The sequence below is a fragment of the Pempheris klunzingeri genome, chromosome 7, assembly GCF_042242105.1.
Source record: "Pempheris klunzingeri isolate RE-2024b chromosome 7, fPemKlu1.hap1, whole genome shotgun sequence".
Lineage (NCBI taxonomy): Eukaryota > Metazoa > Chordata > Actinopteri > Acropomatiformes > Pempheridae > Pempheris > Pempheris klunzingeri.
The window spans coordinates 24,583,332-24,600,798 of record NC_092018.1 but is presented as its reverse complement, the minus strand read 5'-3'; the positions used below and the strand labels follow the sequence as shown (position 1 = coordinate 24,600,798).

Below are 17,467 nucleotides of genomic sequence, written 5' to 3'. Positions count from 1 at the left end.
TGCTGTCAGCAGATTCTGTTGTTGTGGAGGTGCATACATAATTGAACTGCTCTCCTCCTCCTCCACTGCCCTCCCAAGACCCTTTGAGATAAAGCAATAAATAGTCAACCTCAGCATTTAACAACCACCTTTCCCCGTTCCTGCTGCTGGGAGCCCACAAGCATGTAATTACATTTCCTCTTTTAAGTGAGTTAAACACAAACATACTGGCAAACACACTTCATCATGACCTTGGCATTGCGAGCGCAAGTGCCGACATCCTGAGCGGACGCTTGGTCGGTTTGGTGCTTCTGGGGTTTTCTGGGACTCTCTCGGTATTTTATATCTTGCATTTTGCATGAACCAGGAGTTTACTTTTTATAAGCTGTAAAAGTTAGCATTTGGCATCGAGTTGACAAAGCTGCACTGAGTCGAGCCTGTTTAAGTCACCAGTTATTTTCAGTTCAAGTATCAGTCCTTTCATTCATTGTTTCTCTCTTTTGTCTTGTCCTTTCCGTCTCAGTCTCCCTTCATCCCTCTGTCTCTGTGTCTGTCTGTGTCTCTCTGTCTCCCCCCTCTCTCTCTCCCTGTAACTCCATGTCTATATATAGACTTCTGCATTGCAGATGTCCCAGAGCCCTGCAGTTCTGGAGGAGCTGCTGAGGAGTTCCAGCCAAAATCTCAGGCTGCCTGAAACACACAGAGCCGCGGCGAGCAGGAACAGGTGACTGACTGTGAGCCACAGGGTGGGACAGTCACAGCATGGCGGGGACTCTACACGGTAACACCGTACATGTGCAGCCTGCCGTGTGTCATCACACTGCAGCAAGGATGAAGTGCCCCCCACAGAAGACAGTTAGAAAACACTGCAGTCATAATCTTTGCGGGGGTGGGTATGTGAGTGCCTGGTGGGATATTGTTGTTGTCACGCTAATGCTTCTGAGCCAATGTTCTTACGTTTTAAAAGAACTGCTGCGTCATAGAAGCTGTAGATGTTTTAAAACCTCAAGGACGGACAGTGAATCAAGACACCTTCAAAAATAGCATTAATCGTGCATCTTTATTTTAACATGTATACTTGCCATGATGCGAGTCATGCAGAGTGATTGTAATTAATCAGTTAGGGACAGAGATAAAGTTTGTGAATTGATATATGAAATATTTCCTGACCAAAAAGAAAACCATAGTATATATATGTGATAGTTGGAGTGGGCTACTGATTTGGTAAAACTGAATGCAGCCTTTCACACACTAAAGTCAAGGATCTGTCATAATTCATTGTAGGCAACAACATCAGTTCAGTCTCACAGGAACGAACGCAATACTGACAAATATTCTTTCTTGTTCTCGAGTAATGAATCGCAAAAACTACAAACGACGACTTGACCGTATTTGATTTGATCATTTCGTTTGTTCTGTCGTGATGACTACATGTGATTGTCAACTAAAGCAAAAAAGAAAATACTAAGAGAGGTAGAGAATATAATAAACACGAGGAGATATGATAAAACATTTAAACATTTAGCCAGTGAAGTCCCATTTTGAGTGTGCTGATTTCATCTCTTCTCCATGATGTGTAAAAAGCTGGTGAGTCATGACTCAGTGTGAGTCAGTGATTCGTGTATGCAGATATGACAGAAGGACAGGTAGACCAGTACAGAGGAGGGACAGTGGTGCATTCCAGTAATTAGAAAAAAAACCAAACTTTGATATAATGTTAAGATTAACCTCACAGCATCACCTCTGATGATCCTAATGATCCTAAATAACTGTGTTCTCTTTCATGGCTGCTTGTTCCCGTCATCCAGCCCTGTTAATACCATTCATCACTGGCCACAGAGAGAGAGGTGAACTCCCTGTGGAATATTGTCAGGTCCTATTGAACTGTTTTTGGGCTGCAATGCTCATCCCCCTTTCACTTCTGCTGCAACAGCGGTACGCCATTAAGTATTTATAAATGCTGGCTGCTGTCAGGCCATGGAGCTGACACGCACACACACACACACACACACACACACACACACACACACAGTTCTAGTGAGCTTTTGCTGCCACTTGGTGTTAAGGGTGCAAATTACAGACAGTAATAATAACATCATTATGCTTGTCTAACAAATGACCCTCAAGATATTAAGATGTTACTATATTTATTTGATGCAAAGGACAAAGGACTATATTCCTAAAGAGAAGAGAGAACTTTTGCTGTTTGGAGGTTTTAAAAAGTTGAACTTGTATTGTAGTCGGTGAGGTTAGCGGAAAACTAAAGTGTCACTGTTATAAAGTCGCTTGCCATCATATTTTACAGTGTGAGTGAATGTAAAACCACAGTCAATGTCTGTATCAAGAGTAACTTTCAAATGTGAAAGGGACTTATTTGACAAAGTCATCAAAGGCCTGATGATCACCAGAGAGCTACAGGTATTTATTGCCATGAAGAAGAAGGCTACACGTTAATGCTGTTTAGTTGTTTGATTATGTACAATTGGAGCACTCCAACCCCTTTACACAGTATTTGTCTTGAATATAGCCCACACCTCCCATGACGTCAGAGAGTCAAGTTAGCCAGAATACAACTAAACATTTGAGCACTGTGACATCAAAATAAAAGTACACATTTACCACTTTGCAAACTTGCACAGCTTTAAATGTGATATAAATGACTTCTGCTTCAGTGTCTTCGAAAAGACATCACAAGAATAAACACCTCAAACAAACAAACCATCAAAATGAAACTTGGACAACTAAATGCAGTTAAGAGCCTCACACTCTCACGTGTAAATGTCTGACTGCTGCTGCCCCAATCAGTTAAGTTCATGACTGATTCAGCCACAAGAGCACTACAGGGAATTAGATCAACAAAATTAAACATCAAATTTTCCTAAATATAGTTTTTTCTTCCATTTTTTAATTTCATTTTATTATGACAGTAGAATTACCCCGCTTAAATATAACCAATCAGGTCTTATTTTGAAAAACCGGAAGTTATCATTATCTTTTATTCTGGCTGACTTGACACCGATGTGTGTCTTCGAATGAAAAGTGTTCCTGAGTATAAACTAGCTAGAAGGAAACCAGGAGGTCTGTCACTCAAAATATCGAGTAAGTGTCTCGGAGCCACTGGACCTTCGCTGTTGTCGTTAGGCTCCGATCTGCTAAGATGACAGAGCTAAGGCACCGTGGGGCCAGAGACACCGACCCTACGTTACAACAGCAGCCTTCAGAGGACAAGGTAACGCTCGTCAGGACCCACCTCTGCTGTTTGGAAGCGATGCTAACGCTAGCTAGCTAGCTAGCCAGCTGGCTGTGCGAGGTTCCTAATGCATTATCCTGTGGCTCGTGTAGCTAGAAAAGAAGTCTTGTCAAAAACGATATAAAGCCTACACTTGACGTTGTTTTTGCTGAGGGCACAGTCGTTTACCTCAGAGAAATACGATAACAGCGCTAACCTAAATACGCCGTACAAATCATCCGCCAAACCACTCAAATTTTAGACTTGATTGGTTGATGCTACCTACGGTCTTCCTGGGTGTGTTTTCGTCGCGAAAACAACAGGCAAACCAAATGCAAAAGCGAAAATTTTATCAAAATGAACTTTGTTTTCTCTATCAGATATATGCCGATATATAGAAAGACCCCTACTGTATAGTAAAAACTGTACGTTATATTTGTGTGCGCGCTTTTATTTCACATTAAGCAAAGTGATGTGAAATTGTAAAATCTTTGAATGATGTATGGTATGACGTTTCGCAGCTAGTCACATCCATGATCCTAAATCAGGTCTAAACAAGCTTGTAAAAGAGCCTGGAGCGAAACGATCCATGTCCCCTCCTCCAATAACTGGTGAAGACTGTTAGCTAACGTTATAGTTAGCTTATGTTGCTAATGGCTATTTGGTTTTCTTGCAGTCAAATGTTTACTGTAGCTATCTTGTTTATTGAACGACTGTTCAACGATCGGGGCTTGCTGACATCGTCCCTGCCAGTGTAACATTAGCTTGGCTGGTCTGACTGCTACAGTAATATTAACAGCTGCCTACTGCTGTCTAGCAACATATTATTCATACTCCTGTTGCGTTCAAACCGGAGGGAAATGCACGCATTTTGTTGTCAACATGGATATGAAAGTTGCTTCCCAGTGAATAGTCGGAGCCGAGAAAGGGGCGTGGTGATGGTGTGATGGATGTGGGGATCCACAGTATGTAGGGCGAGAGGACAAGATCACAGACAGTTGGCAGGAGGAACTAAAAGCAGATGGGAAAGTGGTCGAGGAATCACGTCATTTGGTGAAGCCCATCCAGTACTATGACATTTTGCAGCTAACCTAACACTTTATGTGTCAGTAGTTTGTGACGTAAAGGTGAGAATGCAGACATTTGAACCTTACGCGTCTACACTGAATAAATGTCTTGGATGATCCACAGCAGTTTTACATGTTACACATTTCTACCAATGTAAAGCTAAAGCCTGTGTAAGGACAGCATCCAGGTTAGCCTGATACAGACCCATCTATCTAGTACAAATGCTAGAGCAGATCTAAGATTTTAGTGGGGGGGTAAAATGCAAGTGCAGATGTGGAAAGTGTCGTGCATGGATTGTGGAAATTCAGGCAAACTGCTTATCCACAAGATAAAGTTTATTACTGCAGGACGTAAAGCTGCTCTGCTTGATGTCCATCCAGTGATGTGGCTGTCAAAAAGGTGATTATTGAATACATTCTGGCCCTGCTGTGACCTTTTAATCTGAATCAGCTTTGTAAGAATAACTCTTAAGGAAATGACATTGGTTTATGAGATGAGGATGCAATGTAAGCCTACAGTTTATGCTGGTGGAGTGAAGACTGAGTGGATCGCTTTTATCCAACCATATGAACGCTGAAGATGTTCCAAAATGCAGAAGCAACACCATTCCTGGATATCTATGTGTTGCATCATCTGGCTGTGCACATGTCTAATTAAAAACGCTGTGTGCTCTTGGCGACGATGGGAAATGTTATTCTAAATGACCCCGTGAACACACTGGTGGTCTTCAGCTATTCAGGCATTTTAAAGCTGCTCTGAAATATTTGCTGATGAACTCTCAACAGGACACAGCTGAAAATCCGAATCACAAAGCTCATCTTTTCCTTTTTGTTTTACTTTTGAAGGACTCAAACTCCATCTGGGTGTTGGTGTGTTGGTCTAAAAGCTCTTACATGTCACCAACGATGGGTCCTCTGAGCATGAATGTGCTCATCCCCTCACAACCTGCAGATCTAGCTTTTTCCGGTGAATTGGAGATAAACAAAACAGAGTCACTCAGTGTAGCCGCTGGTCTACCAGAAAGCATGAAAGGGGAGGAGTGTTTATGTGAAACAAGCGCCTATTTTTAACTCAAGTATCCTGAATGACGGATACTGTCTCCATAGAAACCAGCTGGCGGAGAAGGGGTCTTTCTTGTGTGTGTGTGTGTGTTCTGGTGCTTTCAGTTGGAGGGTTTTTGACAACTATTGACAGTGCCTACTATTTTGAGTGTTTCATATGGTTTATAGGAAATTCAATGAAATGTTCTGAATCGTGGAAAGCTGAGTTGATCCAGAGAAGAGACACTCTGACTGTTGCAGCTGCTGCCTCAATATTAAATGATCCCATCTTTTTGTTGTGAGAAACCTTCCTCAGCCTATCACAACACGTTTTCCATGTAAACATATTTCTTCTTTAGAAATATATATACATTTTGAGTGATATCTGTTGGTATGTTGATGTTATAGCAAGTAGTTTCTTGTTATATATATATATATATAACTATAATTTGGTATCTAGTAATGCGGCATTGTAACATGAAAAGTGTCTTGATTTAATGTGAAAAGAATCTTTTTAAACTGTAAAACTAACCCACTAGACTAGACTAGTTTAGTTTACTGATATGTTGCACATTATGTTGATCTCTTAGAGAATTGGACAACAGCATTGCACCATCACACTCTAAAACAAAGAGTTGCACAGTGTGTAAATTCTGTTAGTGAAGCATTTCTTTGCACCTTTACACCCTTCATGGAAGAATGAATGACAAAACAGTACACTGAATATGGATGTGATTACATTTTTAACAAAAAATGAAGGTTATAACCTTCATGAAAGTCGGCTCTATTTTATTGTATGTATTGTGTTGTATTAGACTATGTTAGTTTTAGTTAGGGTTATATAATAAGGTGGCAACTGATTGTATAATGTCCCTTTTGCCTGTTAGGGAGGGAAATTAAGTCCTAAAAAAGTTGATATTGGCAGAAATGTTCTTGTGTAGCCTTTGTGGTAACAAACAGCATGAATAACATTAAAGTGATAGGACAAAATAATTGGCACGATATAAGAAAAGAAGCAACAAAGTCATTAATATAGAAAATATCCAGCTGCAGTAGCGTAGTTGTGTGTAATTGTTGAAGCCCTAGTGTGAGACGGAGCTGGCGTCACAAAACAGCAAGCCGGCCATCTGCTGTGAGAATGTGAGGAGAGACGCCTAATTTGGTCACCAGCAGCAGGGAGGCCAGTGGGGGGGGGAGAAAAGTGAAATGACAGACTGGCCTGAAGAAACCTCTCTGCTTTCATCAGACTAACTGGAGCTGTGTAACTGCCGCCGTCTGATGACATCCATCCTGTGATTGTTGTGGCCATGCAGAGGCAGAAATCGCTGTGTTTCCACCGGGCCCCTGTTACTAAACAGATGGTTCTGAGAAATCAACAATATGGATGGAGATGATTTGGCGCAGTGTTAAGCCGCCCACATATAACTATGCCCTGGCAGTCCTGCTGCTGTTTGCTTGATACTGCGTGTCTACACTCACATTACGAACCTGCTGCTGTTTGCTCAATGACATGTCAATATTTGTCTGATTACGCACCAATTAACAGAACACAGAGTTTATATCTATTGTGAATTAAGTGGTATACATAGGGTGTAGGGTGACTGTGTGTCAGACAGACTGTATACACAGTACCCTCTCCTGACCAGTGATAATTTAATCATAGCTTATCAAACTGGCCAGGCACGGCAGGTCTGTCAAGCATTGGACTTTTTGCGTAGGACGTGCAGCCTTTAGCACAATATCATGAACGTGGCCATGTGCTTATTTAAGAAATCTGCTGGAAGCTATTCAGTATAGTGGTTTGCTCGAGATAAGACGACTTCTCACATAATACCGAAATGATAAACCGACATTGCAGTGAAGTGTTATATGAACCAAGGCAGACCTTGGTGGCTGCTTCTTTCTGCAATTAGTCTGTTCTGTAGTTCTGTAGTGACAGTGTTTGACTCAACGATGTCGTCATAAATTACTGCGTCTGGCTCAGAAAGTCAAACAGCAGTTTGTTACTTGTGTTGGTAAAACGGTGCCAAATTGAAATTTCTCAGACGGGGCAGCTGACATGTTGCATGGCATGCAAGATGTGTTGCGTGTTTGTGCTATAAAGGGCAAAAAATGCCCAGAGCCATCTAATCTAGGGCATGCCATCATGGGATTTTGTTTGAGGCTATTACTACTGTACGGCAGACATCCTGTAAATAGTGTTTAGTTCACTTTCACCGTTTACACTGTTGCATTTACATTCCTTTAGCTGCACAAGCCTTCTTTTGCTGGAAATATGTAAATACAGTCAAATACCATGTTCTTGGATAGTTGCAAAAAATAAAAAAGCGGCACAATTCATTTGATTTATCGTATGAATATCTAAATAAACGCTTTTCTCAAACTGCTGCCAGAATCTGAGCTGAAACAAGCTAAAATCTCAACATGTCTTTACTGACTGCCCGTGTCTTATTTCTCCTTTTGTCCGTTTGTTTCTCAGGGCTCAGACAACGAGCTGAAGGTGGAAAAGGATGGAATGTCCGACAGCGAGTCCAAGGTGGACTCAGGGGTCCCAGAGGTGCCAGTCGCTCCTGATGACACCCCCGAGGTTCTAAACAAGGCCCTGTCTGGACTCTCCTCAAGGTGCCATCACTGTTGTTGAAGAGAAAGCCATATTGCTGAGTTTTGTCTGCAGTAATGAGAACTGCCTTTACGGTGTTTAACAATACAAATGTGAAGCAGGGACTGAGCATGCTCAGTAAACCTCCCCTGAATAGATGGCCAGTAAAAAACATAAAATATTTTTGGATGTTTGACACCTTTTTTATTGATTTATTTTATTTATGTATTCTGAGTTGTTCTGTGAGCCACTATAGTGTTAGAGAGAGCTGCATGTATATAGTTTGGAGGAGACTTTGAACTGAACTGTGTGTGTGTGTGTGTTTCCTTCAGATGGAAGAACTGGTGGGTGCGAGGCATTCTCACACTAGCCATGATCTCCTTCTTCTTCATCATCATCTACCTGGGCCCCATGGTGCTTATGATGATTGTGAGTACAGAGTACTTCCGGTGAAGGGGGGGCAAAGAGTTGTAACAATTGACAAAATTCATGGTTTGAAATGTAACTTTTGCGCCACGGTCTGATACACATTTAGAGAACAGGCACACTTCATTTTCTCACTGAGTTGGACGGTGTGTTGAGGTTCATAATTGCTTGATTTTTAGCACCCAAATGAAAACCATAATCTGGTGGATTAATGGTATCCAGGCTCTTTAATAACGTGCAGGATTCCTGCTCCTGTCATCTGGGAATCCCCTGAAAATAGAGCTGACAGCCATTTTGTGTCAGTAGGACATTAGAACATAGGGCATATTCTTTCTCTCTCTCTCTCTCTCTCTCTCACACACACACACACACACAGTTTAATGCTCCAGTAGTGTCGTCCCTGATGATGCTGTGTTTCTTTTTTGCAGGTCCTCTGTGTTCAGATCAAGTGCTTCCAAGAAATCATCACCATCGGCTACAGTGTGTACCACTCCTACCACCTGCCCTGGTTCAGGACATTGAGCTGGTGAGGACACAGACACACACATAACAATATCACACCTTTTGATAGAAGTGCCACGAACGCAGAGAATATCCTTGCTTGCGTCTGTGTCTTATTCTGTTGTCTTATGCTTTATTTTGTTGCAGACTCGCTGAGGTTTGTTTTCCTTACCCGTTTAAGTTTTGAGTAGATCGTAGACTATTTAAGCCAATCAGCGAAAACATTGCGAATCAATTGTTTGACTTTAGCGGTAGTGGTGAACAGTATAGTGTGATAGAGAAGAGTCCTGACATTCACTATGCCGTGAGCCTGAAAAACCTGATGGAAAAACCCAAACTATTCCATGTACGGTAGATAACTCAACCTTCTGCCGTTTGGGGAGGAGGGAAGTGAATTGAATGTCTCGGCCTCACTGGTTTTTCTGCAGGCATACTGAATGATTATGTCACAAAGCTGTCAGGTGTATACATTTGTTCCACCCCTGCGCCCCACAGGTACTTCCTGCTGTGTGTGAACTACTTCTTTTATGGCGAGACTGTGACGGATTACTTCTTCACGCTGGTGCAAAGGGAGGAGCCGCTCCGCATCCTTAGCAAATACCACCGCTTCATCTCCTTTGCCCTCTACCTCACAGGTACAGATGCTGTCTGAAGAGAAAAGAAGAGCCTGAGAAGGTCCTCGTGTCTGTGTGTGTTTGTGTGTGTGTGTGTGTGGGGGGGTTTTCACAGTTCATTCTGAAAAGGTGTCACATTACCATGGCAGTCATTACCACTATATTTATGTATAGTACATTCAGATGCACAAACAGTGTTCTGGCCGAAGCAGGGAGGGAGTCACGTGGGCACATGTGGGCTACCACAAAGCAGTAACACTATCAAGACTCCAGCCATTCATAGGTTTTCTGATGACTACTTTTTACTAGAACGTACTAGAACATCTGTTTCGGCCTAATTCAAAGGTGCAGCAGGGGGACTGGCAGTTAGTGAATGTGCTCAGGGTCGGAGAAATAAATACCTTTTTCATTTTATCAACTGAAACCATTAAACGGAAGAGAGGTGCTGTTTCACACAGCGAGGGACATGTATCCAATGAGTGAGGCTACTGTTTAGAGTATGTTTAGTCATCTGCTAATTTAGATTGGTCACTAAAGACAAGGTGGCGTCAGGATCGGTCAGGCTGGTCTCAGCAGATGACAGTGATTGATTAACTAGGCCCTCCAGAAGGGAAATGTAAATAAACGTCCAATCAGAAATATGTCTGTTCGGCAAAAAAAGGCATCAAGTGTTGCATGTCAACATATAGAATATCAAACTTGATAACTTTGGGGTCTCTATCAGTGATAGATATCAGTTATTAGATGAGATACTTCAGAGTAGGTTATTTCAGGCACTTCCTTTACTGCAGGCTGTCCGTTAGTGATTCAGGGCTACTGTGGCGGCTGGCTGGTGCCAAACAGGATGTGCAGAGGAAGGAAGCACACAGACTCTTTGTCGCCTCTTGCCAACTAGATTCAAGGTGAAACCGAACAGCCCGGCTTTCTTCTTTTAGCGCTGAGGTTTTGAATACAATGATGTCATACCACGAGGTGTCGTAAAATGGTCAAATCTGTGCAACCGATGCTGTAGATGTTACATCTAACCTTGAAAAGAGCGAATGACAATCTAAAACTGCTGTAGGACGTCCTCTCCTCCCCTCAGTCTTGTACACAGTGTAAAAATAGCTCTTCATCTATCAACTGCACATTATCTCTGGCCTTTGTCTGAAATAGGTCAACCTAAATCCAGTAAGTTCATTATGTCCCTATCAAGTATTTCACACATTATTTGACATGTTGTTGCAGGTTTCTGCATGTTTGTGCTGAGTTTGGTGAAGAAGCACTACCGCCTTCAGTTCTACATGGTAAGTGGCACCCTGCCTCCCCCTGGCCTCCAGCCTCAAGGCCGCTGGGATATTAATGATGCCAGCTGAAATATCGGCAAGTGTGCGGAGAAGTGGGCCAGAGAACGCTCTTCCAGCACTTTGTCGGTTGTAACCACAAAATGAATGATACACTTGAAGTGTTGCTTGGTAAATTAAGCATCTAATCATATAACACATCATCCATTCTATGGATGAGGTTCATAGAATTCTTGGTCTGGGTTATTAAACAAATCCAGATGGAAAAAAAATGTCTTTTCATACTGCCTTGTGCCAGTAGAACACACACACACACACACAAACCCGTCAGTTGAGTATGCTCACAGTCTTTTCCTGTCTGAAAGTGATGACTGCAGCTAGCTCTTAATGCCGAGGTGGAGACGCTTCCTCCACCCACATTTTCAAATCATATTGTGGATATGATCGAGCTGTTATGCGGTCACGTTTTAGCTCCTGCTATTAGCAGATTTTGCCCTGTCACTGCTTACAGTCATCGTTCCTTTGACCTTACTTAGAATTAGACTCATAAGGTTTGAATTACAAGTCCATTTCACACACATGCTTGTTGTGTTCTCTCCACAGTTTGGTTGGACCCATGTGACTCTGCTGATTGTGGTGACGCAGTCTCACCTTATCATTCACAACCTGTTTGAGGGGATGATCTGGTCAGTAAACAGCCTTTTGTCTTCTTTGATATTCTTCTAATATATTTATATAAGTAAATCTAATCATGTTAGATCCAATTCTGTTCAGTCGACCTCGCGCATGGACAGTTAACTAGGAAAGTTCATACTGATTGTGTTACTCTGATGTAGACTTGTTTTTTGTCTGAATAGGTTCATTGTGCCAATTTCCTGCGTGATCTGTAATGACATTATGGCCTACATGTTTGGGTTCTTCTTCGGCCGCACCCCCCTCATCAAGGTTGGTTGCGTCTCTTCTTCTAAGATTCATAATGTCGTATTAGCCCAAGTGCCAGATGGCCAGACTGTATTCCACCAATCAAACTCGCATGTTGAGAGTACATTACTCACCCAGTATGTGAAGATCACTTTCGTGTCCAGTGTTGGTTGTAATGCAAACATGGTGACCACACCTCGACTGATTTCTCTGCAGCTGTCGCCTAAGAAGACATGGGAGGGATTCATCGGGGGATTCTTCGCCACCATTGTGTTTGGCATCATGGTATGATGGGATTTCTCATTCGCGCCCTGATTCTACATTTCGGCTGTTTTATTTACATTTTCGCACCAGATGTTCCCAGTCGGTGCGGACACACACCGAGGAGGCTTGTCCTCTTCTTTAGCTTGTCATCACTGGGCTGCTTTAAATTCAGAATCAGCTGATGTGACTGTAGAGTAAGTGAATCCTGTATATTCCTCCCAGCTCTCCTACGTGATGGCCGGCTGGCGCTACTTTGTGTGTCCGGTGGAGTTCAACAACGATTCCAATAGTTTCCAGGTGGACTGTGAGCCATCGGAGCTTTTCCAGCTCCAGGATTACGCCCTGCCCAGCATCCTGGAGTCTGTCACTGGATGGGTAAGACTCACCTCCGCTCTCTCTCCGCCATCTTTTCGGCTTTGCTGCGTCTCATTCCAACTAATACAAAGAGTCCCAACGCCGGTCGAACAGCTGATCTCTATTTTGGTCTAACATGGACTTTTTCCTGCTCCAAACTACTGTTAATATATCGGCCTTTAGAACCCCCCCCATCAGTCAGCCTCTAGTCTAACTCTTCCCTCTTGTGTCCACAGACCACAGTGCGTCTCTATCCGTTCCAGATCCACAGCATTGCTCTCTCCAGCTTTGCCTCCATTGTGGGGCCTTTTGGTGGCTTCTTTGCCAGCGGCTTCAAGAGAGCCTTCAAGATCAAGGTGGGGATGGAGGAGGCCTGGTCACTGTCAGGCTGCTGCACAGTGTTTATTTTCATGTCTGTGAAGTGCTGTATGTACTGTATGTACTGTACTGTAGATTGTGCCTAATTACATTTACAATATTCTGTGTTTGCAAAGCTTATTGTGTTCCACCTTTTAATGTCTGTCTGCGCTGTCCTTTGTCCTTTCAGGATTTTGCCAACACTATTCCAGGTCATGGCGGCATTATGGACAGATTCGACTGCCAGTACCTCATGGCCACATTTGTTAATGTCTACATTGCAAGTTTCATCAGGTAAACGCTCGTCTTTATCAAATAAGGATTGATTATGGTAATTATCTCCATGTGTAGTTAAATATTAACAGATTTTGCCAGTGATATTAGAGGCCAATATTTAATGATCATCATACACACATACACTACGCACAAAAAGTTAGGGATATTAGACTTTCAGGTGAAATTTGTGGAAAATGTAAAAAGTTAATGCTACAGTGATATTATATCATGAAAGTAGGGCATTTAAGTAGAAGAATGCAATGGTAATTTCTTCATTTTAAACAATGTATTTGAAGAAAATCTAACAACAGTGGTGGGTATACCACAACAAAACATTTTCAGTGTCTCAATAAATTGGGATGTGGCCAAAGGACGTCCACTCCTCTCCTTTCTGTGACTCTTCAAGTCTCTGTATCTCTGTTACAACCTCCTGATGACACTCTGTGACCCTCTAAGCTCAGTGAACACCTCCGTCTGAGGACTTCCTGTTTGAAGCCTCCAGTGTTGAGGTGCTGCTGATCAACTGTTAGGTGTCGTCTTGGTCTCATGATGTCAGAGTGTGAACAGCAGGATGAGGAGGACTGTTTAAATACCAATTCTAACTGAAGCAGGAAATGTATTGGTGGATTCATGGATCAAACCTGTTGTGAATGTTGCTGTTAAGCTTCTTGTTAGAGAACAGCAACTTGTGCAAAAAGTACTGAGACACTGAACAGTTGGACATGTGCATTCAAAGGTTTAGAGAAGGTCACATTAAGTTCACCTGGAAAGGTTAGAATGCATTTTAGGTTCATCCTGAAATTTCACCTGAAAGCTGAATATCCCTAACTTTTTGTGAGTAGTGTATATATATATATATATATACTAAACCAGGCCCCAGGTATTGCAGAGCAGCTCGTTAGCTTTAATGTTACAGCACGTCATGATAAAGAAAAATACGCCATCAGACTGCTGACTTGTTCTTACACAGCCAGTTTGGATGCTTGCTCTATAGTTTATTCTTTTTTGTTACTATTTTCATATTGTATGTTTCACTTCTTCAAGAGAAACAAGACCGAGTCTGAACACAGAAGCTAAACTAGACATGTGGGCCTAGTTACGGTTGCTAAGCTATGATTGGACAATCACCGTTAGGAAGATGGCGGATCTGTGCTTGATTATCCTCTCCCTCCCCTCAGGGGCCCCAACCCGAGCAAAGTGATCCAGCAGCTCCTGGCCCTCCGTGCCGATCAGCAGCTCCACATCTTCAACTCCCTGAAGGCTCACCTGACAGAGAAGGGCCTGCTGCCAGCGCTGGAGGAGGCCGCCGCCTAGAGCCGGCCACACCCGACCCCGGCTCGCCCTGACAGGAGGACGAAGACAGAAGGGCAGCGCTGGAAGGGGGGAGCCCCATGCAACCCTGGAGCTCTGGGGGACTCGCAGTGCTTTGTGTGAGCGAGAACACATCCAAGAAAAAAAAAAACAAAAACAAAACAAAAGGAACAACAAAAAAGTCCAGCCTTGGGTCATTCCATTTGATTTGGGTGTGAGAGTGGAGCATGTTTGTGTTCATCCAGTGTGTGAATCATGTTTCTGACACCAGTGTTTTCAGGTTGAGTTAGTGAGTTACTGTACTGTTACACATTTCCACTTTAGCCAACTTGTATCTATTCATACCGTTGAACAAACTGTCGGTCAGCTGTACATTTCTACCTGTACACAGGATAACCTCTATATACCTATTAATGTGTGTTTATATTTTATTGTACTTTTGGTTTGTTTTAATGCACTGCTCTCAACCCTGTTACTCACTGTATTGTTGCCCCAGCTGCACCCCCTCGCCAAATTTAAGTTTTAATTTTCTTTGTTGTGATTGTTTCTATTTATACATAGATGGTTTTTATATTTGGTATGTTCTATTATATCTTAATGTTGTGTCTGTTTTATTCAGACTAAATTCAGCTTTGCCATCTGCCACGTGCATTCACGAGTGCGTCTTTTCCCCCGTGTTCACTGCCATTAATCATTTACATTGCCACCGATTCACTGACATGATATGAGAATATCGTGCGCTATCAAGCAGTCCTAAGGTGAACGGCTAAGTTACCGGGTTACCAGGTTTTGGGCTGTAAGGAGCAGCTTCTGAAGGCCAGGGTGACGGACACCAGCACCCCTTTTCAGCATAGTAGTGCATCTCTGTTGAGTGTTGAGTTGTAGTTATGTTAGCATCTGTTAAAGGGGCACTCCACCAATTTTACACGAGGATAAGAGTGCTTGTTATTAAAAGCGGCTTGTGTGGAGGGAGCAGGGAGCGGACTTGGTCACGTCTGAGAAAACGGAAAATGACCGTCATGATGTCATAACGATGTGCAGTACAAAATTGCTAAAGTAAAACTGCCAACACAATCTGCTTTGTTCATTTTTATTGAGTTGAATGCGTTTTATCTTTATTTTTATTGAGAATATTTTTATTTTCCTTCAAGTCTGACTGAGCCATTAACTATTTATTACTTACAGCGTGCAACAGGTTGACAAGAGATTTGCATTTAAAGATCGTGAGAAGATTTGTAAAGACTTCCTGTTGGTATTGTTTCAGAAGCTAAAGTCAGTTTAGTTTGCACTTCACAGCGTGCTTACATTGCTGAAGTGATGCGGCCAAAAAAAAATCTGCAAAAATCACTCATTTACGGGTTGTTTTGGAGGGATGGTGGAGCTGTGGATGTGTTTAGGCATTAAAGCTAACATAACAGTATATTCACCGTACTCATCATAGCACACTCATTAATCAACCAATCACCTCAGACTGTCCACCATTCATTTCTATCCAATCAGAGAAAACAACTGATTCGTCCTCGTCACTGAAAGCCAAATGACCTCTGTGAATTATGTATATTACTATTACATGTACTATTATTGTAACCCAGGCACAGCTATTCCTGTACTCAGTGTTGTAGGACAAACAGCAATATGAGCATTCATACAGTAGTCAGTGTAGCAGGGATGCGAACGCCAGTATCCTGGTGTCTCATATGATAATCGTTTGAAAGAGTCAATAAACGTGATATTAATTAATCAGGGTCATTTTTGAAATAGTTTTCCACCTTAAATTTCCTTTCATCAGATTTCTGTCCTTAAAAATGTACATATCTTGAAGCAAAGGACTTTTTTGAAGGCCCTACTTTGCTTTAGCTTCATTATGGCAATCAATCTATAAACATTGACTTTTCTGGGTGGTAGAAACTAAGTATGACATGACATGTGTTTTTCCTATATTTGAATGTCACTCCATTCATATTTTTCAGACGTCATTTCATCCACATCTTTGGCTTGACTTTGCTGTGATCCCCAACCGGTTTGATCTTTCCTAAAGTATTTATTTTATTTACTGTAAGCAGATTAAACCTTTTCAAAGCTATTATATTGTACATTTAAGAAGATGTTTAGAAACATGTTGAATGTTCTTTGGTATTTTTGGTTAGAAGAATAAAAGTCTTATTATTGCCATATAGGAGAGAGAAAGCAGAGAAGTGCCGTCTTCTCTTGCTGTGACTTTAGTGCTGTTGGGTGTTTTTCTAGGCTCGTCCCTGGTAGCTGTCCTGTGTTAACTTCTGTGTCGCAGTGCAGGTTGAAGCAACGCAGAAACTTGCAGCGCCGTGTTGCTTTGTCTCCCTTTGAGTAGACGGGTAGTTTCCAGAAAGGAACGTGAGGACTGCTGTCTCAGCATTCGTAGATATCTCATATTTCTCAGGCTTCGATGCCTTGGTGGAGGTTTTTAGCCCTGCAGCTCTGTACTGCCATTTCTCTTGCCTGGTGTTCCAGACGGCCACTAGAGAGAGCTGGAGCTCCTGTGGTCGGCTGATCAAGCGGGACACTGTTGCTGCATCTGAGCAGTAAAGTTTGACCCTTTGCTGCTGCTGTTTGATACATTCCAGTGAACCCTAAAGTTAGCCCACACGGAGGCAGAATATGAGGGACAAACACACCAGTAATAAAAACCTGATTGTTTTTGTATTTTTTTTTTTTAAATTTATTTTGTGGCACACAAGAAACACCTCTGTGCCACTTCTAATCAACACAGTGCCACTTTGCCGTTGCGAAAGAACCCTCTGAAAGGAATGTATGGGAGTTGCGACTGTCTCCACATACTGTAGGCTCCCCATTTTATTTTGTGGTCATAGATTCTCTTACAAAGCTGTATGATTTCAGTGTATTATTCTTGAACTGTGCAATGGTTTGTGTTGAGTTGTACATTTGTCTAGAGAAAAGCTGTACTCTGATGCTCAAATGTGCTTTGCTTTGGTTCAAACAAAATTAAAGGTATAAAAAAGAGTGGTGCGCTGTGTGTGATCTGGTTTCTTCCCTCTTGGTCGTCTTCCCCATTTTGGAAATAGATATTCAGTTCATTTCTTTTCACCCGCTGACGAATTTCATAATTTTAGTTGTATAGGGTAAGATTGCAATCGCTGTATTCAAGGGTCAGGAGATGATATCTCAAGCTTTGACCGTAAGACCTCTCAGTAAAGACCGACTCCCCGCTGCAGCCTGAGCTGTGAAACGACTTGCTTACTGAAGGAGTC

At 42.3% G+C, this 17,467-nt stretch overlaps 1 protein-coding gene across 1 annotated transcript; it reads left to right on the top strand.

Annotated features, from left to right (window-relative positions):
• The first annotated feature begins 3,021 nt into the window (after positions 1-3,021).
• cds2 (CDP-diacylglycerol synthase (phosphatidate cytidylyltransferase) 2) lies at positions 3,022-17,220 on the top strand. Its single transcript, XM_070833992.1, has 13 exons — positions 3,022-3,208; positions 7,796-7,938; positions 8,248-8,344; positions 8,770-8,867; positions 9,338-9,477; positions 10,684-10,742; positions 11,343-11,425; positions 11,597-11,684; positions 11,877-11,945; positions 12,147-12,299; positions 12,515-12,634; positions 12,826-12,929; positions 14,090-17,220. The coding sequence occupies exons 1-13, from the start codon at positions 3,137-3,139 to the stop codon at positions 14,223-14,225; spliced, it is 1,362 nt and encodes a 453-aa protein (XP_070690093.1). The 5' UTR covers positions 3,022-3,136; the 3' UTR covers positions 14,226-17,220.
• Positions 17,221-17,467: the final 247 nt, after the last annotated feature.